The sequence below is a fragment of the Calypte anna genome, chromosome 2, assembly GCF_003957555.1.
Source record: "Calypte anna isolate BGI_N300 chromosome 2, bCalAnn1_v1.p, whole genome shotgun sequence".
NCBI classification, from domain to species: domain Eukaryota; kingdom Metazoa; phylum Chordata; class Aves; order Apodiformes; family Trochilidae; genus Calypte; species Calypte anna.
In genome coordinates this window covers 84,068,879-84,096,379 of record NC_044245.1, presented here as the reverse complement: position 1 = coordinate 84,096,379, position 27,501 = coordinate 84,068,879, and the positions used below count along the sequence as shown (strand labels likewise).

The window sequence follows — 27,501 nt, the reverse complement described above, 5'->3', positions numbered from 1 at the left end:
CTATTGGCCAAGAGAGATACAGATTTTATTGTGTTAATTTTAGAAGAATACACAAGTAACTACCTGAAGATACACAAAGCTTCTGAAAATTGTAAAACTGTAACTCTGCCACTAGCATCTGTTTTTGCCCCAGGCCAGGCTGTGCCAGCCTAGCAGAACAGTCTTCTAACAGAAAAAAAAAAAAAAAAAAAAAAAGCAGAAAGAATCTATTTATGACCAAATGAAAGGAAGCTCTTTACCATGAGTAATTTCTATTTCATGAGGCATTTGGAGCTTCCCAATCCATGCCATCAGCAAAACAAACATTTATTAAATAGCAAGGCTCAGATGAGACAAAATAGAAAAGCCCCACATGCATTTCTTTGACATATGCTTTTCATCAGTGTAGGAGAAGAGAAACCTGAACCTAACTTTCCAGCCACACTGAAAAGATCTTTGTTAGCCTCCGTTCAGAAGAGCTAGAGATGGGACAGCTAGTACTCTCTTCTTTTTCATAACAAATTTCTAGGAAGTGCTGCATACCTGATAACTGGCTTGCAGATCACTAGTAATGCTTCATAATAGTATTTTTTCTCTTCATTCTTCTATTCAAGATGACCTCTTTGCCCACTCAGCCCCTGGCTTGGGGATGAAGTTAAAGCTGCAGTGTGACAAGGGAACTTTTTGTTAAAACACACGACAGTATCTTACTTACTAATGTTAAGACAAACAAGAATACACACCTTATGGAATAAGTAACATAGCTAAGTGTAATGCTTACACTAGGCAGGAAAAAAGTATTCTCAAAATTTCAATAGGAGAATTAACAACTGAGAGACACAGCCCAAAATATTGTCAAATAACATACAGAACTCCTGTTCTTAAGGGTTGTCCATGTATCCCCCTCCTGTGAAGAGTCAGAGGGTGCTGGCAGGAAAGCACTTCCAGCACACCAAGAACAGGTCCTCCCCATATCACTGCCTTGCTGTGCATCAGATGAGAAGAATTGTCCCTCCAAAAAACTTTTCAGACCTGCTGACCTCACTTCCCCACCACAGGCAGATTTCAGCCTGCACACCTGATGTGCACAGAATGCCCAAGCACAGGTCAGGCTGAAATATAGGGAGTAGCCTGTCCCCACAATTTCCATTAGCCTGTACATAGTCCCAGCCACCTGACAGTCTGTTTTTCACTGTCATGACAACACCTGAAGTTCTCTTTGTCGTGAAGCAAGACCTGACATTCAAAACTGAAGTTTGGGCAGGGCTCTGCTCCCAAAATCAGAGCACTGAGACACCAAAGGGCTGCCCTGACTTCAGCTCAGGAAGGCAAGATGCTGTTGCTCGCATTTAAAATGTCATTATACCTTTTACTTGCTTCCTGGAGATCCAAGTGCTAAGTACAAGCTCTCTTTTCACTGATGTACCATTTAAAGCCTTGAGAGCAGTCATACCTGGCAGGTTTTGGTGAATGTTAACACAAGGAAGAACATAACTCGCTTTTGTATGCAGAAAACCTGTACAGTCTCTTAACCTTCGTGGCACCTCCTCTCTACATTTTTGAGCCATGACAAGGAACAAACCTATTATAGAAGATGTAAGACAATAACAGTGCTGCACCTAATTTAAACTGTAGCTTCACTTTCCTCCATCTTAACCTGTTTCTACTTACATAAGAGCTATTATTTCCTTTGACAGACAGATCAGTCTACTGGTACGCAACTAAATGCTTCAGGAAAGAACCAAATCTGATTACCTACATTTGCTATCCAAACACTAGGAAAGCAAAGAGGGTTCAAAGGAGAAAATGTTGCCTTCATTTCTTTCTGCTCACTCTAATCCAAGATATATTTCAACAGTCTTCTGAAAAGTTAGTAAGGGAGGAAGCAATTTAAATGTAACAGGACCCTCTTGAACCTCAGCATAAAACCAGCAGCTAATTAGGATGCCTGATGTGTGGCATCAAAAAGAAAAAGAAACAAACAAAAAATTCCACAATACTTTAGAAGATTTACCTGATTAATTTTTACAGAGCTGTGGTGCTGCTGTAGCACCCCAGTACATAGCCACTTCATATTCAGAAGCTCATTAATTCTGAAGTTGACTCAACTCTCCATTCTATTTCAAAAAGAACTGTTTCAAAAACTGAAGATGAATTTTTACCTGGCTCAAGCATCTAAATGACCTAAAGTAAAGCTTGTAAAAATATGAACAAATATTTAAAAAAAAAATAATGTACATAATAATGAAAGTTGAGATGTATTGATGTAAGTTTTATCATAGCTTATAGTTAACTAGTGACTACTTAACTTTAAGCTGTCATTCTCTTACATTAAAAATGCTTTTGAAGCCAATATGAATTAAGCTATATATTTAAAACAGAAAAAAACTGTGAAAACAAACAGTAATGCTGCTGCTTTACTATTTCTTCTAATCTCCCAAGGACCTGAACTTGGCTTTGGTCGGTCAGCTCATGATAAACAGCACAAACACCTGCAGCTTATACAGAACGGCAAAGCAATAGGAGGCAAGGACCATTCCTCCTTTGAAATCTGGGATTTAACTGATGTCCTCACTTACTGACTTCTTCCATTGTTTCCCCCTTCTGCAAAGAGCAGTACAGTAAGTACAATACCTCCATAAGGCTTTAAAAACCTTGCACTGCTGCACATGGATGTACACACAGCTGTGTGTGCTGTGCGTGCACAGACCCAGATGAACAGGTGATCATTTTTTAGATGTCACAGCCCTTTCTGTGCATGGATAAAAAAAAATAAAAAACCAACTACTTCAGCGACTTGGTATTTTCTGTCTGATGCCAAAAACATAATCCACAAGGCCACTGTATCACACAGCCAAAGGAACTGAAATTAGAATACTGTAACTCAATGTAACACACATAGCATAACAACTTCACTATGAGGTTGAATCAGTGTCATGTTGAGTTGAGTAAGCAGCCTTTATAAATAGAGCTTGAAGACACCTGTCCTGTGCAGTTTGGGTTTTTTTTAATTTGTTTTTCTTTAAGTTATTAAGATCAAGAGAAAAGAAAGCTGCTTGGAATAAACACCAGAAACTTGGGTGCCATCTGAACTGAGTGTACATGCCAAAGACGACATGGAATTATGTGATGCAACATACTTTGGCTCTGAGGTATACAACTTGTTCAAAGAGGAGCTAAGTGGTAGCTCAGCACATAGCAGCTCAGATGTGCCACACACAAAAAATACCATTCTGCAATCTCAAACAGGTTGCCTGTCTGGTCATAGTGTTGCAAAGCTCCACCCCAGCTCTTCAAAATCTTAACTCACCCTGAGGCCCTGAAGGATGTTTGCTCTTACAGAGTGTTTTGTGAAATAAAATATGGGAAAAGAAAAAAAAAAACAGAACAAATAAACAAAAACCAACCAAACAACAACAACAAAAAAATCTTCCAAACGTTTTAACTGTCTCCAAAAAAAGACATGAAGAAACAGATGATGTTTTAAATATGACATGTCTCAGATTTGCTATGCAGCAATTTACTTTTATTTTTTGAATTAAACTGTAGAATATTTTGACTGTCATTTTAATGTATCAATGCAGAGAAGAAAGAGACTTGTGCACTTCTTTAGTTGTGATCATAACAGTGGGGAAGTGATGGAGAACAGAGAAGGAAAAGTAGTAAACAAGATACATCTGAGATAGCACAAAACATACAATGGCCACATAGAGCTGCAAACAGAAACACTGTATTCTACACTCCAATGTTTGACAGCTGAAGTTTTTATGTTTAATGTGGCACTTTTGCAATGAATTGACTGCTGAAGGTACTGGCAGTCACACATATCTCCTCAAGAATTTCTTGGCAAAAACCTCCTTTTGGAAAGATATTAAAACAGCTGAATATGGTCTTGAACACAGATTCAAAATCACAGCTCCAATGCAATGCATTATGCTCTTGCTAAAAGCTCTTCTTGTGCAATTTTTCTACCAAAAGATGTAAATTATCCCACGGACCACAACCCTAAAAATAAGGGCAAAGGCAGAGATCAGAGGTGCACTGCATCGACCAACCTTTCTAGTAGAAGAAATGTGAGAAAGTTAAAATTACACTTGTTTAATCATTAGTTAATGAGTCTTCTCCTTAGACCTACATGTTGATGTAGGTCTGTGGCAGCTGTTTCACCAGTCATCCTTAGCACCCTCTGAGTGACAGTGCTGGCCCAGAACATCATCAGTAGGTTAGCTACAAGTCAGTCTGGTAGCTTTTCCTCTGGTTAATGTCACCTAACACTTGTTTTTTTAAGACCCTGCTCTCCACTTTTTATTTTCTTTAACCAAACTTAGACGTAGGTTCCATTGTCTCTCCCTTCTTCTCTCTCCCTCCTGGGAAGCAAAAAGGGAGTTGGAGAAAGATGAGAAAGGAAAAAATGGTTCATTCTGCAGAACAGAGAAACATTCCTTTGTCTCTTTTCTCCTCTATTGGTAGCTAGAAAATATAGCTAGTAATATAGAAAAAAATTGTGGTTTCTAGAGAAAATTCCCTCCAGCATGTCAAGTTAAATCAGAGTTGGTTGATTTCAACATGCTCCTCATGTCAGAAAATAACAGAGAAAACAACTGCCTAAGTATGAGTTACTGCAGAAGACCACAACTTTCTCCTGCAACCTGTTAGGGCAGTTATTGACAGTGCCAAGAAGTCAACGACACAAATTCATCTAAGACTTGCCAGAAGCACTGTATCCAGCCTTGGCTGCCACACTGCTATTTTTTTTCTAAGTTCTTTCAACAAAGATCTGCAAATTGAACACAAAACTGTAACACTTCTATGCTATATTTAATCCAGGAGCATACAACGCTGCATCTGGGAACTGCACTACTCCTAGACTGTGATTACATCTTTCAGTACCTCACTACTGCCCATCAATTGCCTGCTGGATGATAAGGGTGCTGTGACCCTTAGTACATGCTTCCTAGGCCCTTCTCACACAGCATCTAATGCTCAGAGGTCTGAAACACTGAAATACTGCCTGAAATAAGCAGGTATTCCCACTCAGCCTTTCCTTCTTCTACAGCATGCATGACCAAGAAGAAAAATGCACACAGAAAAGCTTTGAAATATACCGTAATAAAAGCCTTGAAGTATGTCATAATTCCAGTGTTCACTAACTTTTGAGGTTTAAGAAACCTTCTGACTGCTTCAAATATTTTCTGCGTGTGTAATTAAGCATTTAAACAACATATGCTTTCCTTGTTTAGTTCCCCTTCCCCAAACCTCTAAGTTTCTCTAGTAAAAAACCAGATGCTTTGAAGCTAGGGTTATTCCTTTCAAGTATCTGGAAAGTACCTTGCATAAAAATATAAAAAAGAAATAATATCAGAAATATTGCTTTGTTTCCACTCTTATACTTCTTCCTTTTGGTGTTACAGCCAAAGACCTCCAGGAAGGTAACTGTTGATTCTAGCCCTAGTCGTGTATGTAGTGTCACACAATACGTTTGCCTCCTGGCCTAATTACCTTACTCTATTTCAATCTCTTCCTCAAGCAGTTGTCTGTCTGTTACAGCAGCATTTTACCTCTGCTCAACTGGCCTGTCCTCTAAGAATAAGCCTGTATTGAATTAACACACTGTCATTTTAATCCAGGTATCTGTTTACCGCTGCATTCAGCGCTTCTTCTCAGCCCTGTCACCTCTACCCCAGGGGCATCACCATTTTTTCTCCATGTGATGAGGAAACCCAGGTGTTCATTTTGGACATGATGGTGACCAAGACGACCCTAATTATGTATACAACCACTTACAAGCTCCTCACCTGCAGTAGCAAACATTCCCTTAGGGGTAAGGTTGGGAGGGAGGGAAGGAGAAGGTAGACTGAGCTGGCAAGGGAAGGGTTGCTTTGGTGTTTTTTTGCCTAGAGTTACTTTAGTAGCCTCAACAGTATTTCTATATCCTCATATTTCATTGTTGGTGCCAAACACCTTACTGTAACACCAATGAAAGCCTCCACTGAATTTAACAGCCTTCACAGCTGCTCCTTCAGAAACCTGCAGGGTATGCAACACGGCAGCATCCAGCAGCAATTCCTGTCACAGTCTGCTAAGGATCAATTACCCAGAGTCAGAAATTCCAAGACTCAGCTACCAAGTTGTCTTCCTTCCCACCACCACTCTACAAGTTTGTCTACATGTTTCTAAGTTGTCAACATGCCACACAAAATATTCTCCTGTTTAAAATCGATGCAATGAGAATATACTCCGCATAAAACCAGCTCTGTAGAATCCCTTAAGCAGAACTGCTGTTGAACAGAAATGTCCAATCTGAAATATGAGAATGAGACATTAATTACTCTTCAACTGTTGATCTCTATCTTAAGCATGTTCTTACTGATTTCATTCCACCCTGAGATTCCACCTCAGAAGCTCCTTGATGCTTTGAACCCAGAATCTATAGAGCAGCAAGCTCAGGGTAAGCACCTACACATGACAGAAATTACATACAGGCTGTACCAGCTTCTCATCTGATTTAATGAAGAATTAATTTGCACAGGATGAAGATCTGATTCAGCATGCACAGCTGTTCCCAAACTTCAGATGCCAGGTGAGGTCAGCAGTAATGAAATCGCAGGCTGCACGGCCAGCAGAAATTGAATATTATCCAGGAAACAAAGGGCAAAGTCAGCAATTTGTTAAGATAAATGAGGAAGAAAAAAAAAAAAGTGGCTATTGCCATGTATATTCTTCATGTATTATGTATATTATTGCACATGTATATTATGTAGCAGCTTTATAGATGAGATTATGCAACGATGTGATAGCAGAAGACTGCTCTCACAGGATGCCCCTCCCAGTCTTAAATCCCTGCATAGAGACTATCATAAAAGAAATACTTCTGTAAGTGGCTTTTACTAGACATGATGTAGTAAATTAACTTTAATACAGAATAGTGCAAAACACCACTGATTTCCCAAAGCACAATCTTTACAGCACACAGTTTCGAAAGCACCCTTGAGTTTTCAAATTAGCATCCATAAACACTCTTGCACATAAAAACTTAAGCTGTAGATATTTTTTTTCCTTGTGGAAAACTTATGCCTCTTCATACTTTGATATATGAAACAGATTTGGAGAGAGTTTTTGTGAGTTTCCATGGTAAGCTGAGCTCTTCTGTAGAAAGGGTGTGATCAGCTGCCCTCCCTGCTCACTGGTTACTGCCCTCAACACCCTCAGACCTCTCTGTGCCACGCCAGATTTATACATGAAAGCATACTGCAGCTTTTGATTTTCAACCAGCTGCTAATGGAAATTCACAATTACCAAACAACTAAATAATAAAACTGAAGTCATAGATCTAGGAAACTGCAAAGCAAAAAGGAAAAAAACTAATTATCTTAAAAATATGAACATCTGACAAATCAAGGGACTGATTAAATACCAGAGCTTCCATTGAAATTAATGCAACTATTTCAGGCTAGAAAGTTGGGTTAGATCTGTTTAGATAGTATAAACTGCAGGATGACAAATATCAGGAAATTTAAAATGTATTGTTAGATAAAGCAGAACAAGAAAAAAAACTCTCAAGATTTTTATTGAATTAGATTATATACTCCCAGCTTGCACAGAGAATGCTTTTTCTTACTCCTCAGAAGTCTAGCACCTACCTGAGAATTGCCGGAATAGAGCCAAACTCTCTGTACGTACTGGTGTAAAGCATGGTGTACAACCACTAAAACAGTCCTGTTCCCACTCCACACACTGCCCAAAACCACGGACGTGCTGTGTTTGCAATGATGAGGCAACCTTTCTCTAGTGGCAGAAATGCTGTTGCTGCCTGGTTCCAAGGCTGCAGCTACTTACCCTCATCACCTTGCCAGTGACATGGCTGCAGGAGGTGGCTGCTCTGCCCATCAAATGACCAAGCCACCCATGCTTAAAGTCCCTCTCCTTCCTGTGCCATGACACAGGACTCTGGTGACTCCCAGGACCCCAGTGATTCACTGGGAAGCACAGCCCAGCAAAGCCACGTGTGTCACTTGGGGGATGGTGAAATGCACCAGAGGAGTACGAGGCAGCACTCAGCACGGTACCTTTGGAAACTGTACTCTGATTTATCTAATCCTCAACATACACACAGAGTCCTCCAGCTTCCCCAGAACACCAAAGTGACTACAAGATGGAAAGCTATTTGCTGTGTTTCATTTTGCTCTTCATGTGTGCACAAGGCATGACACTACTGGCTGGGGAAATAACTCTGGCCCTTCTTAAAACCCTGATTATTTAAAGTCAACAACAAGTTCACAGACCTTTCTAGTCCTTGCTGGACCTTTCCCAACACAAAAGACTCCCCAGCAAATGTCTGTAGAAAATTCTTGCTTCAAGGCTGTAACAATTTACTACCACAAGGAAGAAGAAAAAAATCATCCTTCCAAGAACCACATCTGCAGCAGTTCAAGAGGAAGGGAAAGAGTAGCAACAGAGGACGGGTGTTATATCTGATATTGTAACAAGCTCATATAGCAAAGACCTGTTTTCTGTCGAGTTAGAGTCAGTATTTTCACTAAATAACATTAGTTAAAATTTACAGGTCTTGTCAAAGTAATTTTACTGAGAGAAAAATGATCTCTAATTCCAGCCAAGCATACTGAACTTTTTTCTTGAGTCTGTTATGGATCCATGGAAAACCAGCGATGGTGAACAAGCAAAAAGAGGTATTGGTTACATTCTGATTAGAATGGAAAACAGATGTGTGGTGATTAATCACATTCTAGTTAAGACAAGGCCACCCTGGCACAATTAACATATGGGTTAGTTCTGGCTCCTTAAGTACACCTGATTATGTGTCAGCTTACACCTTTGTTTTCACATCAGAATAGACATATTAGGGGAAACTCATACCTGCATTAACCCCACAGAAATCCCAGAGCTAAAATTATACTCAATTTATAGTTAGAAAATTTAAATTCAGAGCCTAACTAACTAAACTGGTTCATGGGTCTTTGCTGATCTCCAGTTACAAAGAACATGAATAGTACATGGAAAAAGAGTGAGTTCTTTTAATTCTCAGCTACTCAAAGCAGGTAACAGGAGTTTTAGAGGTAACTGCCAAACAAGCATCCATTACTGATTGAATAATAAAAATTACATATGACATTCAGTGCAGAAAAATGCTACATCTTGTTTTTAAAAAAAAAAATCACCTAAATTTTACATATAATTATGTTTTTGAATTGAATTTTATTACTCAGAAGGCACTCAGGTAATACCAGTTTGGTAGCAACACTGGTTTTTTAACTGCTCCATAGATAGAAGATAATTGGAATTATTTTTAAGAGAATACAAAACAAAGGAAAAATCAGCATTGCAACACTATTTAAATAAATTGTGTGCCTGCATTTTCAATAGTAGGTATGTTTGAGGCCCACAGCCTCAAATGCCATACACAGCAGAACTGGAACAGATAGAACTGTGAGAAGGTTGATTATTGGCAAATAATTGTGTTTTTTTTTAAGGAAGTATTATGCTATGAAGACAGTCCAGCTTCCAGAGGAGGAATGGCCACTCGGATCCCTTAGATTCCCCATTCTTTACAGGGATTTCTACATTGTAATGAGATGAACTAGGGAAAAGGCAGGAGGGGAACAAGGAGAAGCAGCTATTGAACCTTCAACAGAATGCTGGAAATCAATCAGGAATTCCTTTTCCAATATAGCTACAGGTAATCAAAGCAATGTTTCAAGTCCAAAATAGCCAGAAAGAGCTGGTCACTCACACAGAGTGCAGGGACCAGCCGTCGAACTGTGGGAACTTGTGCCTGCAATATTTTTTACCTGCTGAAAGTCTGAAGAGCAGCTGGGCAGGTTCCTGGAAGGAGACTCCACAGTGGGTGACCAATTCTAAAGACACCACACCTCAAAGTCCCTGAAGCTCAAGACTGCAAGAGGCTGGAAAGAACTCTAGTGGAATACTTTGCACTCTTCTTATATTCTTCAATTAAGTTACGGTTAGCAGCTGTTTCAAAATGAAGCAGAAGAATGGGGAAACTGGCCTACACAGACCTTTGGTCTGATCCTGCAAGGCCATTTTGTTCTACAACCAGTTTGGTGGGGACGTGGATGACCCCTCCATGGAAGAATTCATGGCCATGTTGGATGGGGCCTTTAGCAATCTGGTCTAGTGGAAGGAGTCCCTGGCACATTCAGGGAGGCTGGAACTGAGATGATCTTTAAGGTCTCTTCAAACCAAAACCATTCTGTGATTCTATGATCTGTGATTCACTTCATGCTTACTCACTCTGTGTAGGGGAGAAGATGAAAATCTTTCAGAACTTACCAACTGACAAGAACCTAAATATTTCTGGAACATAATCCTCTATAAAATAATCACCTTCAAATTGTCTTATGATCATGCTAGATAACATAAATAAGCTCTGCACTTACTCGCACCATAACAGTTGGTAATATATGCTTGCAGGTCTCTTCATTATGTGCTTCATTGAAGCACAATAGATAAATAATGTACACACACCTTCCCTACAAACAGCTGCTTCTTGAGTATGCTCAGTTATTTGCAGTTATTGCCTGTTTATATTTCCAAATTTGCAACCCCATGATGCAAGGGTTACATAGATTATTATTCCTTCTACTTAGCTGCTCAGGATTAGGAAAGGTTTTAATTTAGTTTCTTTTTAGAAAACAATTTTTTCTACTTTTATCTTGCCTGTTACACCAAGGAATGTTCCCACAGATCCTCTCCATAGACTCCCTGGCACACTAGGCACACTGTGCTAACAGAAACACTGTAATAGGTTTCAGGAGATAATCAGAAACCATACTTAAGAAATTTTGCAATCCAGTCTGGAAGTTGCTAGAGCTGGAAGCAGATAATCAAGTGTCTAAATAACCAACATTTATTTTGCAGGTGTCCAGAGCTGTTCATTCTTTCTCTGCAAACATATGAGGCACACCACAGCCTGCCTATCTGTGCAGTACAGAGCAGGCAAAGTACCTAATTCAAGAGAGCATGGGAATATAAACATGAGACTGAGGAAACTGAGCTATTCACCGAGTCCTTCATGGCAGTCTTCTGGATGAAAATGGAAAACAAATACTTATCCTCATAAGAATCCATTTTACAATAAATTCAGTTTTCTTGTATTTACCAAGACTTTCAATGATGTGAGCCTAATTTTACATCAAGAATCATAGAAACATACAACATCAGGTTGGAAGGGACCTCAAGGATCATCTGGTCCAACCCTTCTAATATTATTGTTTATATGATATGTCCCAGCATCCCATTGAGCTGAAACTTAAAACTTTACAAACTGGGGGACACTACTTTCCCTGGAAGATCATTCCAATGTCTGACTGTCCTCACAGTGAAAAATTTTTCTTATGTTCAATTGGAATCTCCCCAGAAGCCACTTGTGCCCATTGCCTCTTGTCTCATTCATGTGACTCCTTGTAAACTGGGAGTCTTCATCTTCTTTTTAGGCCCCAATTAAGTACTGGAACATCATTAATAAGGTCTCCCCTCTGCCTTCTTTTCTCAAGGCTGAACAGACCCAGTTTCCTCCGCTTCTCCTCATATGGCAGGCACTCCAGTCCTCTGATCATTCTCGTGGCTCATATCTGGAAGAACTGAAACAGCCACTCACAGGACATTTGAGTAGAGAAAAGGACACGAACATTGTCTTGCTCCCCAGCTTAGCTTTTGTTCAGTCCAATTTAACCCCCTGAAAAAGTCACAAGCAAGCTGCCTGCTTAAACATCCAAGAGGCTCAGGAGACTCAGGTAACGGGCAGTAGTAAGATAAAACATCAAAATACTAAAACCTCAAACCAGATACAGTGCTTCAAAATGGCAAACTCAGATCTATCAACAAATTAGCCACCTGCAACAGCTACTTTAATTCAGAAATTAGAGGCTGAGGAAAGTAAATTTAAGAGTTTCCCTGCATAATTTTTATGTTTCTTAAGCCCAAGGAACTCATTAAAGGAAAGGGCAGGTGGGCAGGAAATAAGTCTCTTCATCCAACTTGTGCTACTGTTTTTCTTCTTAGACAGAACAAGCTATCCCTGACAAACACAAAAGCTGTAACACACTCTAATGTCCTATCAACAAGGTAAGAAAGAGAGAAAAATGAAAAGCAGCACTGTCATGAATGTGCAAAGAACAGTAGTACAAAACCCCAAGAGATACCATGAGGTCAATGGCACATAGTTGGGTCACTGTGATATCACATAATGGAGGGGGAACTGATAAATAAAAGGCACAATTTCATTATCTACCAGGACGACAGCGTGAGAGGGGTGAAAGTTGACACAAGCCACAGCCACCTCTGATAAGGTATTGCATATTAATACCCAGGACATGCAGCCACTCTTGTTTTCTCAGCAAAAAGGGTATGGATACAGTCCACAAAGCGTCTCTCGTCTCCTTTTCCTTGCTATTAATAGAAAACAGGGAAAAGATCTTTCCTAGTAGAAGTTGCCTACTACAAAGTACAGTTGACCTGACTCCCAAAGGGAGGTTTAAGAGAGATCCTGCGTAGGCAGTGCCCGGGCTGCCTGACCCCCTGCCACCCACCCAGCCCTCAACAGGCAGCAGAGGCAGCAGCTGCCTCTGGGATCTGCTGGTGCACAGCATCAGGCTCAGAAAATCAGGCAATACAAGAAAATAAAAGCAGCAACAGGAGACACACAAATAGGAAACCTCCTCTTCAGCTCTTGCAGCTTTGCAGCTAACTGCAGCAGTAGTGGTTCAAGGGTTGGACTTGACCTCTGAGGTCCCTTCCAACCCAGCGGATTCTATGATTTGCAGATAGCGCAGCAAGTCCTGCAATAAGGGAAGCAGGTCACTTGCCTGGAGGGATGTCTTGTCAGAAACATCATGCTGGAAGCACATTAAAACTGTAACTTTATCCTTTTTAGAAAGGGATGCACCTGCAGACTTGATCACCAGGAAGCAGGCTGGTAAAAATTACCAAAAAGCATCATTTCATTCAAATGCAAAACCAGCACTCCATAGGGGCAGAATGGAGGAATTCTTACCTCAAGTAGTCTTAAGGCAGGTGAGGATTTGGAGAGTCTTGTGCTCCAACATCCAGAATATCTGCCTCAGTCCTAAGCACAGCACTTAGACACAACAGCAGCAGACACCAGCTCATTTCTGCCCATACGACGGGCCTTAGAGCCAATGGAGGCAACTCATAGCCTGAATCCCTGAATCTTACTTGCACTTACCAAGCTTCATTCCAGCATGACTTTGCAGAAATTATTTCAATAAGCGAATTCATATATAAAAATTACATATTAGATCCCTATAGAAAGCAGTAAAAAAAGGAATCAGTGCAACTATTTTCAGAGCTTGGCAAAGAACCAGATTTCAGTAAAAGCTGCTGTCATCCAAGAATTACTATCAGGACTCTGAAGACATAAACCAGAAAGGGACAATGGATAGTATGTGTACTTTTCAGCCATGCAGTTCCTCTCCCTAATCTGTTCCCTTTATGGTCAATGGAACAAGAGCAGTTCAGGGCAGGAACATAACTGAGATGCTCTGAAGTGCCCCTCTGCCCACTGATGACAGAGAGAGCCTAGAGGCTAACACAGCCACCAAGCTGCATGCATGGCATGTCTGGGAGGCTGAGAAGAAGACTGCTCATGGCAGCAATACAGCAGTAAAACTTCCAAGTTATTTCCCTACATGCACCACAGATGGCACAACTCAGACAATATGGCAAAGAAAATCTATGTACAGTGCCTCAAAGCTTCTTGTCAGTTGAAGCAGGCTCGTAAGACTCCACGCAACAAAGAGGAAAGCAGAGAAGAGGAAGGAACTAAGTCTGTGTTGTTTTCTTGTTGATGTTTTGGTTTTTTGTTTGGTTTTGGGGGCTTGGGTTGGTTTGGGGATGTTTGGTTAGTTTTCTTTAAATTAGGAATAGAGATTCATAGGATAACAGAATGGTTTGGGTTGGACGGGACCTTAAAGGTAATCTAGTTCCAATCCCCGTGCATGGGCAGGGGCACGTCCCACTAAAACAAGCTGCTCAAAGCCCCATTCTCAGTATTCATAAAACAGATGCAATAACAAAAAATCTTTTTTCTGTGCAGCATGTGCTTCTTCTCTGGTGTTTTGTTTTTCCCCACAGAGAAATTTAGGAACTGTTTTGGTATTTCTGTGTTTGGACTCCGCACACTTCCTGCCTCCTGGACAAGCATCCCCTGGAGCCAGCTGAAAACTATACCCAGCACCCTGAAGTAACAGGCATCTAGTCAAACAAGTACTGCCAGCTCACAGATGTTCCTCTGGGTCCCTGAGTTGGTATAAAATGATATGTTTTTTACTGGCTTTAAAACAAAAAGGATCCAACCTCATAGCAGTTAAGTTAGAAAAACTCCCCATAAAGTCTTACTAAAGATAATAAAATGACTGAATTTTGACTAAGGAGCCTGGAACAGTCAACATACAGAACTGAAAGCCACACATACCACCTCAAATGCACATTATAAACCAAATAGTGCAGACCAACAACCTAGGAGTGATAATCCAGGAGACCCAGCCACTGCTACCAGAGCACCCCACAGGATGCGGTCTGGGGTAGCTATGGGTGTTTGTCTATTCATTGCTTGCCTTAACCTTGAGACAAAAGTACAGCAGGGCTTTGGGGAGCATCCCTAAGTGCTCCCCTCTCACAAGGTACACCACCTCTGAGAACACTGCATATAGCTGTATATGGATATTCTGGCAAAAGATACAAGGAGGATTTCATTTCCTCATCCACTCTTTTGGGATCTCATATTTTTAATATATTGGGAAATAATAAACACAGAAGTGAAAAACATATGGCAGAACTCCTTTATGACAGTTCTAACCAAACTTTTTCAGGATGCTGTTACACAGGACACTGGACCTTTCCTGCAAACACATCCATGTTTTCCTTAGCAAGTTTTTCTTCCAGTGTAACACCAAGTACTTCAACTGTGAAAGAAAAGAAGAAAAAAAGTAGAAAAGCCTCCCAATGCATTTTTGATGCAGTTATAGCGAAACACTCAGGGATGGTCATTTAAGCAGCAAGAGGCAGAAAAGACATGACAGCTGGCTGATGTGTTTCCAGTATTGTTACCATCCTCCCCTGCCTGGAACAGCTCATCTGCCCCCACAACCTGCAGAGTAACTTCTACTGCTAAAAGGGCTGAGGAAAACCCCAGCCCTCAGGCACTGGTAAGATCAGTCCCAAGCATCCTCTCATGCCCAGCCTGACAGAAGCTTTCTCAGCTGTCCACATTTCACACAAAGCAAAGCAGTAAGCAAATCTCTCCAGTGGTATTTGATGCTGAATGGACTCTTAAATGGCCAGGGAACCTAAATTTAGGAATATGTAGTAGAAGTAAGGAACACATCCAACATTTATATTTTCTTCCTTAACAGATAAAAAGTTAACCTGAAATGCCAGCTTTAGACATTCTGAAGTTACAACTGGCCCTTGAAGCTAAAGTTTAATCCTTGTCAACAGCCACAGGGAGAAATAAACCAGCAGAAACAGGTTTTAACTTTTTTTTTTTTTTTTTTTTTTAATAAACACACTCCTCTTCATGTTTGAACAGTAAGATCAGAGCTAAATATTTAATGTCTGAAAGGTTAAAGGAAACCTGAGACAACACTTCATACATACCAGACTCGTATCAAACTGCTAAATATGAATCGACATGGCTTATGGCATCCTACCACTTACATCAGCATGCTGCTCAGCCACAGCAACTTCTGCTGGGGTTTTAAATTGAGTAGTTGTAACTTTATCTCTTTGGAGTCTAAATTTTTATGTGCCTTACTGAGACTAAACAGGAAAAAGAGAGAATTAAAGGAAATGTTATTGTTATTAAAATACAGATACTGTACATAAAAACCCAACCAAACAGAAAAGGACAGCTCATTCTTAGAGTAACACTTGAAGACAAGGAAAATTGTGAAATAAAGAAGGTCATCGGCATGATACAATATTTTATAAAGCTTGTATTTTCATTTTTTCATTGGCAATATTTTGCCAATTAAATGCTTTAAAAAATCCCCTATCTAATGCCCTTTTCCAAACAGACACACTAGGAACTTCACCAAGCTTGTACAAGTAGAAAACCATAATGATAAAGAGTGGTGGGATTCCTCTAGCCCTGATGACCATATCTGCTTGTGGTATGTTCTGATCCCAAGATGAGCATTTTATCTCAGCTTTTCCAAAGGCACCATAGCAATATTTTGCACTATAGCACACATTTTCTTGACGCTGGTTTTGGTGGATACCTCACGTACAAGGGTTAAAGAAGACAACATCAGGGAACCATACCACCTATTTGAATAAAGTTTCTATCTTTGGAATATTTCATTCAAGAGACACACAACTTACAAATTAAGTCATCTTATTTTCTACATAAATAAAAGCAGCTGCACATGAAGAAGATGAAAGGGTTACAAATGAAAGAGGAATAGGATAGCTGAAGGCAAAGAAAGAACAGTACATGTAATTTTAATGTCACGACGAAAAAATTTACATTAGTATTATAGTACTTTGTAATTAATTTAAAAATATATCTGAAGCAGGTCTAAATGGGATTGCTTTGGGGGGTGGGAAGCAAAGCATCATACTACTTCTTTTCCATCATGGCTTTACAAAGAGGTTATTTCCTTTAGGGTGCTACTGAGTATGGTTGAAAATTTTTGTTTGTGCAGAAACAAGATTTGTTTTAAATCTCACTATGTTTTAAGATCCAAAAGTAGATTCCTTCTCCCTGCTATTTTTTATATATTGCAAGAAAAAAGAATTATTATGGAAATCTAAGTTATTAAGGAAAAAAAGTCAGAAAGAGGATATCCCAATTAAAAGATATTTCACTCTATTTCTACTGTATTCTTGGTGTGAGTGGAGTCAGATAAGCCCTCACATTTTAACCAAAGTTTCCCAAGATGAAAAAAGCATCCCACTAGCACACTCTGCAGCAGTCCTTTCACACCTGGAAAAGCCCCTTTAAAGCAGGAATCCACCACTTCTAAGCAACAACTCACTGCTAACAGAGGCTTTATCTGCTCTACAGCTTCTTTGCTCTTGCTGTAATGCCTATTTTAAGGATTATAGTTTCAATGTAATATGCATGGACAATTCTTGGAAATCACCCTGCATTGTCTCAAAATTCTGAAATGCTACAGGACTGGCCCAGAGGTTTCTCAGTGAGATCACAGAAGGTAAATCACAGGTTATGGGGAAGCACCGTGGTTCATCCCACAAAGGACGCAGACTAAAAGCATGCACAAGGAGCACAACAAAAGTCTAACATTTCAGTTTAAAGTGGTGTACATTTTTAGAGCAAAACCACAAGTTATTTATATGGATAGATTTTCACAAAGCAATCTGATCTGGAAACCAGGGGATTTTACTTAAGAGCATCTGTGTTCCACATTCTCAGGAAATAATCCTAAAAAGCTGAAAAAGGTATTTTTATCATAGACTATGCAGCTATTTCATGTTTCACTACAACTGAAAGAGAGCTGAACCAGATATCTCCAATCACATCTGGAAACAGGCCTCAGTACTGTGTGCTCTGTCTGCACTAGAACTCAAATTATTTTCTGTTAAAAAAAAACAAAACTAATCCTTAAAATTAAAAAAAAAATCCCCCCAAACATTTTCACATTTTCTCAATTTGTGTGATGTCAGTTTACATCTAATAAACATGTTGTTTATTATCTTCATTTAAGCCAGGACTTCTCCCAAGTTACAGCAAGAGTCATAGGAAGCATGTCACGATTACAATTCCAAAACGCATGCGGGATCCCTGTGCAGCACCATTAAATCGATTAATCACCATCTTTTCTGCCCCAATTATGCTAAGAAGATACTCAATAAAGCAATTTCAGCTCACCTCTCCTTCTCTCCTGTTACCATCAGTGCAAAGAAGGCAAACCCACAGAGCTTCCGAGAAATTCTCAAGGCACCTCTTTTGTTCCCTTTAAATTAAATCCGAATCGGTTGCACGTTTCGCTGAACTGCTAATGCTCTCCACATGTTTCCTCTCCTCTCTCAGACTGAAAATGTTTTCTGTTAGGAATGCCTAACACTGAACAGAAAACTGTAAAAAGCCCTTCAGATCACCCAAAGCACCTCTTTAATTTGAACATATCAATCACTACTTCCCCAAAGAAAGAGTTCAAGGAAAGACTGTAGTGCCACAACTAGACTTCCTTTTATTTAGACTCTTAATGCATTCAGAAACTCCTAACAAACCCCAAAACACCAAACTTGTTTATTTTAAAGCTTTTTCTTTAAAATAAAGCTTTTTCAAAGAAAGATTTGAAATATGGGCCAGAGGAGATTCACAGTGTCCATGGCGTGTGACTTGGGCACTCAGCACACCACAAACACATTGCAGACCAAATCCAATAATGATATTTGTAGGGAGAAGCACCTTAAGCAAGATAATACCACGTTTTTTTCCCTACTTCTCCATATATCTTAACTCCTCTACAACCAAGTGCCAGATATGCTTGTAGATATGAGATGACTTTGCCTTTGGGAAAGCACAGTAGCTTCTCTGGGAAGGAACTTGCATCTCAAGTGCTTGGAGGGAAAGGTCCTACCAGAAGGTTCAATAAATGCATATATAGTTCAGGACCTAATCACACCTGCTGTGCTACAAGCAAAAAGTCCATGTAATGGGTAACAGAAGGGAAAACTGTATATGGGAAAAAGGACTAGCTGCATACTTCAGCCACTAAAGAACAAATAAAACCAGCTGGCTTCTACCAGCCTCCTAGCTCACAGCTCCCCTCAGGTACAAAACCAAACGGAGCTCAAGGCTCTGTACCTATAGTTACATTTCTAAAAAGGTATCGAGCCAGAGCATGCCAAAAAGGTAATCTAAAAAGCTGATGGAAAGGTTGACTTACTGGTGCTAACACTGCTGGGTAAAGCTGAAGCATTAATAACAGGAGTTAAAAACAGCTGCTGTGTGGCGTGGCAGCTATTGTATCCCATACTTGGGAATAAATTGCTGAGCACTTATGCAAGGATGGGTAGGGATGGGCTGTAGATCACTTAAGAGAACCATGTCCCAATAAAACTGCAACTGCCCATGTGCAAAAGCCAACAGAACAGGATTATGAAATGGTTATAATGATTAATAATGAAGCTAGATTATTCATTTAGCAAGACTCTTCCAGTAATATCCTTGTACACCGTTTAGGGACCAAGATGGCTCAAGCTATGAAACTTAATACACAAAAATATCTATACAAATTATTTTTAATATACAGACAGATATAAGAAAGACTTTGCATAAATATATGGAGCTGTAAGTGTACAAACCCATGATTTTATAAAGAAAAAGGGTTTTAGTATCCAATTGAGATGTGTTTGTTTTGTTGGGATTTTTGGGGGGTTTTGTTTTTTTTTTTACATCATAAACTGACACAAAGGAGAAGTAACATTTAAAATATACTTTGCAACACTGGCTGACTTTCCAAGCTACAGTACTCTGAGCAATCCCAAGCCAATACATGTATCCAGAACTACAGCCACCTTTTTTTTTTTTCATTTCTGTTGTACTGCATTGTATTGTATTGACACCTATAGATGATGCCAAACTTCTTTTGCCAGAATCATTCTAAGTCATTGTCATGGGTCCTCAATCCAATCTCATTTTCAGCATTTAGAGCAACATTCCGAATTCCTCACCACGGGCATAAGTGTTACAAAAGAGGACATTGGACTGTCCTGGACTAGATATTCTGTCCAGATATATAGGAATAAATAGTACCTTTTCCTCAGATTTTGAGAGAAAACTAACAAGAAACCAATCAACAGACAAATGAAGCACCAGCTGCAACACAGAAATGTCCAAGCAAAGACAAAGTGAATAAACCAAATCACTCTCTGATAACAGTGGACCTTCTAAAGATCTTTACAACTTCATAATCAAAGTTGGTCTGATGAAAATATTCATTTAATTTCAGGGGCAAACGTTTTTGGCACTCTTGGTGTTCTCCCTCCTCCTTTACATTGTACTTTATCAAGACTTCAGCTGAACACTGTAATTGCTAAATACATAAAATTAAAATTAAATCAAGACACAACTAAATACAAACAAAGCCAGTCATATGGCTGCCAAAAGTACCAGAAATCCATTTCCCACAGACTATTAACTTACAGTAAATCCAATTGGGATACCAGGTGAAATTTGACAGATTGTAGGGGAGAAAAAAAATAAAAGAATGAAAACCAAACACTAGGTTATTCAAAGGACAGATCTTCCAGCACTAGGATCTTTTAACATCAGGAATTACAAAAGTACATCTATATTTTTCAGTTATATTCTATGAACAAGACTGGTGTCAGTGATATTCTTCTGATATAAGAGAACACTGAAAATATTGCAGTTTGTATTAAAACCACTTAAACTTTATTTTTGTAGTTAGTCTTGACAATTTAATCAGGATCAAACCAAAACAAGAACATAAGTAGATTGACAAATAAAAAGAAAATTTGTTTCTCCATGGTGAGTCCTTAGTTTGAACAAAACGAGAACTAAAACTGGAGGGGAGTATTAATGTATTCATTTGAGTGAGATGCTTAAGAGTGACCAGTATTCAATAGGGCAGAAAATACCACTCAGTAACAAGTTCCATACACAAGTTCTTAGGCTTCATTCTTTCCCTGCCCTGCTTAAAAGCAAAAAAAAAAACCAACCAAAAAAACCCAAACCCAAAACCCACACAAAAAGCCAAAAACAAACCCACCCTACTTGACATGGAACTTGCTAAAGCTTCCTAGTCTCATAAAACATTGGCTATTCTCCGATGTTAAAGCCCAATGAATTCCCTGGAGTTTGAAGTCATTAATGATGGAAAACTTTATCTGGATATCTGAATATAAACACTTGTGTATTTCCCACAATTTAGAAGTACACACTAGGAAGAAGGAAAAAAAAATATTAGTTCTGCTGCCAAAGAGGAGATTTTATGACAGCAAATTATTACTTTACATCTGTCAGCTCTTCAGAACAGGGTAAAACCTTAAATGCAAGGATGACAGCAAGCCCTAGAGGAAGGGCACTACAGCACAAGCCACATCTTCTTATAAAGCATTCCTACATACTTATTAGGGACTTTCCTTGGTCAGTAACACTGCTAACCATGATGCTTTCCAAGGATACTGTGAAGAAAATAGCCAGAGCAAGATGGTTTTATTCCACATAACACCATCTCGGATTGCTCTAGCTTCTGGCGTCTGCTCCAAACGTCTAAGACACCTTTTACTCTCAAAACCTACTGTTTATATTTCAAAAGAGATGTTGATTACCATGCAGCTGATGTAAAAGTATGCACAAGATGAAGAAAAGTACCACCTGTGCCAGTGAGAAACCCCTCCTATTCCATGACAAGTTTAACTGCCAGGCACAGGTTACCAAATCAGGCCAGAACCAAGAACTGCAGACAGTCCCTGACTCAAACTATCACATCCTAAAAAGCAGATACGTTTGATATGTAGGGAAAAAGAAGAAAAAAGAAAGAAAAAAAGAAAAAAGAAAGATGATAAAAGAAACTACATTACACATTACATCAAGCTACAGGCTGAAACAAAAACTTAACCTAAAAATCAAAACTTTAGCAGAGGGGCTGGAAATTAGAACCAGATCTTGCATTTGGCTTTTCTGCCTATAACGAGCGAAGCCAAGAGCCCATATCCAAACACACCTCTGCTCTAGGAGTTTGAAATCTGAACTTGAGTTTTGCAGCCTGGCTTCCTCTGTACTGACCACTGAATGCATCATCACTGCCAAAGAGTCACAGCACCTGACAAAGGAACACCCTTTTGTACAGGAACAATTAAAATACACAAGGAGTAATGTGCCTAATTGCCCACAGTGAGCTTGAATGCAAACAGATAGCAACAAACCAACCGCACGTGGAAGCTCGGAACCTGGCAAGCTCCAATTCCTCGATGGCTGCAATCTGGACAAATCTTTTATATGAAAATTGTTTTTATAAAACCTCAGTCCTGGAAACATGAAATCTTGTTTTTCTGCACCGGTCTGTTTTGCCAAAGATATTCCCAGACCTAACAAGAACAAGCTTCTCCAAGCTGTTCTTAATTTGGTTCACATTTATAAAATCAACCTAGACTTCACAGCATCTCTGTTTCTCCTCTAATACTTAACACACAGGCTTGCCCTACTGTACTTCAAGTCAATGGTAGTGGAGAAGAATCTGTTCCTGCATGAGGCAGCCCAGAGACTGCTCTCAATGGGAGGTATTTGAGGAATTCTGTAGGTTGCTTATGCTCAGTTCAAATTCCCAGAAAGGACGTTTCATAATGCATCCTGGGGGCAGGGGAATGAAGTTGGGTTGTATTTAAAGCCCAAATCCTTTGAAAGGACTAGGGTTGTGGAAATAATAGAAAACTTAGACTTTTTCCTCCACCTTTTCAGGAATGTATCTCTACTGTATCTATATTGGAATGCTTCATCTAGGATCTCTTGAAGCAAGACCAACTATGAGCTAAACATATTAGGGTGTTGAATCCACTACAGAGAAGCTGAAAACAGAACAGCAAACTGCAGAGCATACATTTAGGATTATTTTTTTATTTTCTTAAATGAACCACCCATACCATCTATCATTAGTATCACCAGAACACAAGCGTTATCTTGCCACAAATAATCAATGAACATGCTGCTCTGCAGAACCCTGAAGAGCATATTAACACCCCCACAACACATCAGCCTTCATTTATGCAACCTTAAAGCTCTACCACACACATTATGACTTTCATTAGACCTTTCCTCATGACAGCATTGTCTTAACCAGGGTTGTGATAATGACAAGTACGTGGCCAATGTCTGCATGATGTGAGGTATTAAAAATTATATGCTATTGGAATGCAGTAGTTAGTTGCCAGCCAACAATTCTTCAGATCCCTTTCCAGTTTGTAACTCAGTCTTCTTCAGGCAGACACAATGGCTGTGGCAAGACAGAAAATCCAAGATTCTCCAAAGCACTCTGAACCATCACATTTACTTGTGCTGCTTAACATTCTTTGAGGGTAATCTCTTATAACCTCATCCTAGCACACAACAAACAAAACAATTAGAACAATTTACTGGCCATTTTCTTAACCTGGAATACAGAAAGCCTAATTCATACTCTCTTAGATCTACTTCTCAGTTTGACTTTGCTTATTCATTCTCTTTTTGAGGGATGTTGATTTTCACTTACCAATGCAGGCATGGACTCTCACTGACAGCTGGGTCCTTAGAATTATACTGTGCTTCTTGCCCCTCCTAAAAAAATATAAGAGAAAAATATGAAAGGTTTAGGACAGAGGTAGAGCAGCTGGGAACGAGGGAGTGAATTTAAGTGTAACAAAAAAGTCTGGTAGAAGGTGTTGTGGGTTTGTCTTTGCTTTTTACAATTCAACTCTGTTTTAATTTAAAGATAGTAACTGGTAAGTGACCTCCCCATCTTTATCTCAATCAATGAGGCTTTTTTCATCTTATTTTCCCTCCCTTCTGTTGAGGACAGGGAACAACAAAGCAGCTGAGTAGGCAACTACCTGGCAAGCAGCCAAGGTCATCCCACCACAGTGACTCTCTAGAAATCTGTATTAGAGAAGTTGAAGTGAGGACTGAACATTTTAATTTTCACAGAACTATTTTAAAGCTAGAGATAAATATGATAAGAAAAAGCAAAGTCAAACAAGAGGTTCCTCATGTACCCTGAAGAGTCTTGAAAGAACACAGATTTTTTTTTTTTTCATACTATGAGGCAAAATAGTTTTCCTCCTCTCCGGCACCATTTCAGTTTCATCCTGGTCTTAAACAGAATTACTTCTTCTTAATTAGCTGCTACATTTCTCATTTGTACTATATACATATTTCCATCTGGACAAGAGCATCATTGTTGATTTCTAAGTGCTGCACCCACAAACCAGCATGAGGACATGGCCAGAACCGTCCCTCCACATCCATACCTGCTCACCTGACAAAACCTAGAAAGCAAAAAAAAGCCAAAAGTCTTTTCCATTTATAGAGCACTATATTGTTGCTCTTTCCTGTGAAACTGAAGATGAGATTCCCAAATAAGTGGCTCTACATGGCCACACTTGAGGATAGTGGGTGGACTGTATCACATCCAGAGTTCCCTTCCAACCTCAACAATTCTGTGATTTTATCATGAAAAAATAATGCAAGAAACAAAATTGGTTTTCGAACCAATTTCAGATGCAGCTTAGTTTATGTCATGCAAACTCTAGACCCACTTCGATATACAAATTAGAAGCAAATTCAAAACCAGCACAAACTTCTTCAGTTTAAACGTTCAGATTCTGCTTAGATTTCAGGGCCAATCCTTCTGCACAAACACCCAGCAGAATTTCCCCCTGGCTGTAAGTCCATCAGAACAAACCCACTGTTTTCCAGACAGCAACAATGGTTCTTTCCCAACCCTGCTGTACTCTTGCACACAGTTGCTTTGAGAAACTAAAATATTTTTCATTACTTCCAACAAGAAACTGTATGTTAGATCATATCCCAAATAACTTTTTTGGAAGGCAGTTTAGTGAACCAGTGACAGGTATTTTCAGAAAAAATATTGCTCCCAAAGTAGCATAGCAAAAAAAGCCCATTAAGAAACTGAAAAAGTGGTTAATATGTAACCAGGTACCTGCTAATAGAGGGCTTAATTCCAGTTTAAGAATGGCAACCTTTCTCTATAATCAAAATAATTGAACATAATTTTTTAAAATCCAACTTTAATTTAAATTGTTCTTCAATGGGTCTGCCTGAACATCATGAGAATAACGTGGGGAAAGTGTGAGCCTTCTCTTAACATTTTTGAAGTGCTGAGAAGCAAAATGCTATTCTCACCACAAGAACTGCCTGCAGTCTGGATTTCAAAGTTTCCTGGAGCAGTTCCAGGTTTAGGACTGACTCTCTGCCCACCTAAACTCCTCCCACCATTTCAGCTGGACAGAGTCTTTGTCTGCGCTCACGTCCTGCAGATTTTTAACAGCTGCCCCTTACCACAGGGATGCCAGGACTCTTCTGGAATATTTAATTTGCAAAGGTTGTGAGTAATCTTTGTCAGAGTACCAAATTTAAAACACCAATACTAGCATCACCCATTGATTTATCGCCTCACTTTTACAAGAGCTGTTACATTCTTACTAGGGTAGACCCTAATTCTTTCAAAGACAATACAAGATTTCTGAACTTCTCTCTCCCCCTCCATTAGTACTTGAGACAAAAGGAAGAAATCCCTTCTATGGAAACAAAAGAGGAATGGCTCAGGGATTAGAATCTCCCATGTGGGACAAAGAAGGATCCATTTTCAACCTCCCTGTTGCCACAGCTTCCCTGCACAGTAGAAAGTGAGGGCAGGACACAGAGGTGTCAATGGGCCACATCAAAAGACAAACCTCAATTACACTAAGAACATGAGCTTAGTTTCCCTACACCCTGCATCCCCCATCTGCAAAACAGACTGTGGTAGTTGCCCATCTGTGCCTTCTTTCAGGACTAAGGTCTTGTCTAGCCCTTAAAAGTTGCTGTTACTTACGCACCATTCAGTCTTCAAGGAGGTCTACAAAAGTGATTTTAAGGGGTGTATAGATTAAAAAATAGTGTGCATGAGGAAATACCTGTTTCTTACTTATTTTTCAGAATACAGACTACCGTAAAATATGTCAGGTAGCTGAAAATGTTATCTTTCTCTCTACAACAAATATGTGACCTTATGTTTTCAAAATAAGAGATGAAATGTAGCAATAAAGGCTTCTAGTTAAACAGCTGTCCAAAAGCAAATTTGCTCTTTTAAAAGATCTCCTGATTGTTGAGCTACAGGAAGAGGTTTCAAGAAAGCAGAATGTGTTTACTATTGAAAGGAAAGGCACAGACCCTATGAGGAGAGGCTAAGAGAGCTGGGGCTGTTCAGCCTGGAGAAGAGGCGGCTCAGGGGAGACCTCATTGCTCTCTACAACTCCCTGAAAGGAGGGTGTAACCGGGTGGACGTTGGTCTCTTTTGCCAGATGACTTTCAACAAGACAAGAGGGCATGGTCTTAAGTTGTGCCAGGGGAAATTTAGGTTAGATATTAGAAAGAATTTCTTTATGGAGAGAGTGATCCGGCATTGGAATGGGCTGCCCAGGGAAGTAGTGGATTCTCCGTCCCTGGAGATATTTAAAAAGAGACTGGATGTGGCACTCAGTGCCATAGTCTAGCAACCACAACGGTGGTTCAAGGGTTGGACTCGATGATCTCTGAGGTCCCTTCCAACCCAGCCGATTCTATGATTCTATGACAGCCAGTCTGCCTGACATGGCCTCTGCAGGCTGCCTGTGAGCCATGGGAGCAGACACCCAACTCACTTCACTTGCAACCAGCACTTCAGCACAGGGGAGGTGCTGAGACATTTCTACTCAGGCCTTCACTTCGTAAGGAACAACAGCTTTGTTCTTCAAAGCTGTTGTTCAAACTCAGTTTTGCAAGACCTGCCAACTTGTGTCACTCATGCCTTCCACTCTGTGCTCACCAAACTTTTCTCCTCTGGCCACTGCATGACCATTTTTTTGCTCTTCCAAAATGACAGGATGGGGGGAAGAAGAACAAGAGGGGAACTTAAAACATTTAAATAATAATCAGCTAAACATCTTCCATAGCACCAGAACATGAGGAAAAACATCATAATAATGATATAGAAGAGTCAGCGCATACATGTAAGTATTAAAGCAAGTGCAAAAGCCTTGGGCTCCACAGCCAGACTAATTAGGAAAGAATAAAATCCTACTGCACTCTGATATATATACATATATCAACTAGTGTTAGGTTTTTTGCAAATAACAGGAAAGGTAGCACTATAAATCAGAGTTTAATGCCGGTACTTGGCAGGTTTATCTAAACCACTTTACCTTCCACTTAAAATAGTGGCATTGGTAGCCTGGTACTTTTAGGGCAGTAACTACTTTACTCCCCTCAGCGTGAAGCTGCATTTCCCAGTATCTCCCATGAGATTTAATATAGCTCACATGTTTCTAATTGAAAATTGTTTTTTTACAGAGATGTTCCTGACATACCTTTATTCACCGAGTAAGAGCAGTAACAGTTAGACTGAGCTAGCATGAGGGATATGAGTTTGGAATATATAAAAGCTGATGTCCCTATAGAGACCTGAGGAAGGAAGAAGTCCAAAGTTCTGCAACCTGTAAATCCATACACAGATGAATTCAGAAAAGCCAGGCACTATATCCAATACTTGACTTTCTAGGTACTGAAGTGAAGGAACTTGTTCCAAAGCATCATCACTTGTTCCAGTTTATTCAGCATATTCTTTAAAGCCTCCCTGAGATGTGGCCATTATGCTGAAATGCATCTACATAAATTATTGCTGTCCTTGCCCCAAGCTACCTATAATTCCTATTAGCAATCTATCACTGTGGCAGACTGACCCTGGCTGGATGCCAGGTGCCAACCAAAGCTGTTCTATCACTTCCCTTCTCAACTGG

General features: G+C 39.7%; 1 protein-coding gene across 3 annotated transcripts in view; it reads right to left on the bottom strand.

Moving 5' to 3' along the window:
- FHOD3 (formin homology 2 domain containing 3) overlaps positions 1–27,501 on the bottom strand; it is a 390,937-nt gene that overhangs the window by 315,246 nt on the left and 48,190 nt on the right. For all 3 annotated transcript variants that reach the window (XM_030444367.1, XM_030444368.1, XM_030444369.1), the window contains exon 3: positions 23,220–23,284. In XM_030444367.1, coding sequence (XP_030300227.1) covers positions 23,220–23,284 — 65 coding nt within the window. The remainder of the gene's footprint in view (positions 1–23,219; positions 23,285–27,501) is intronic.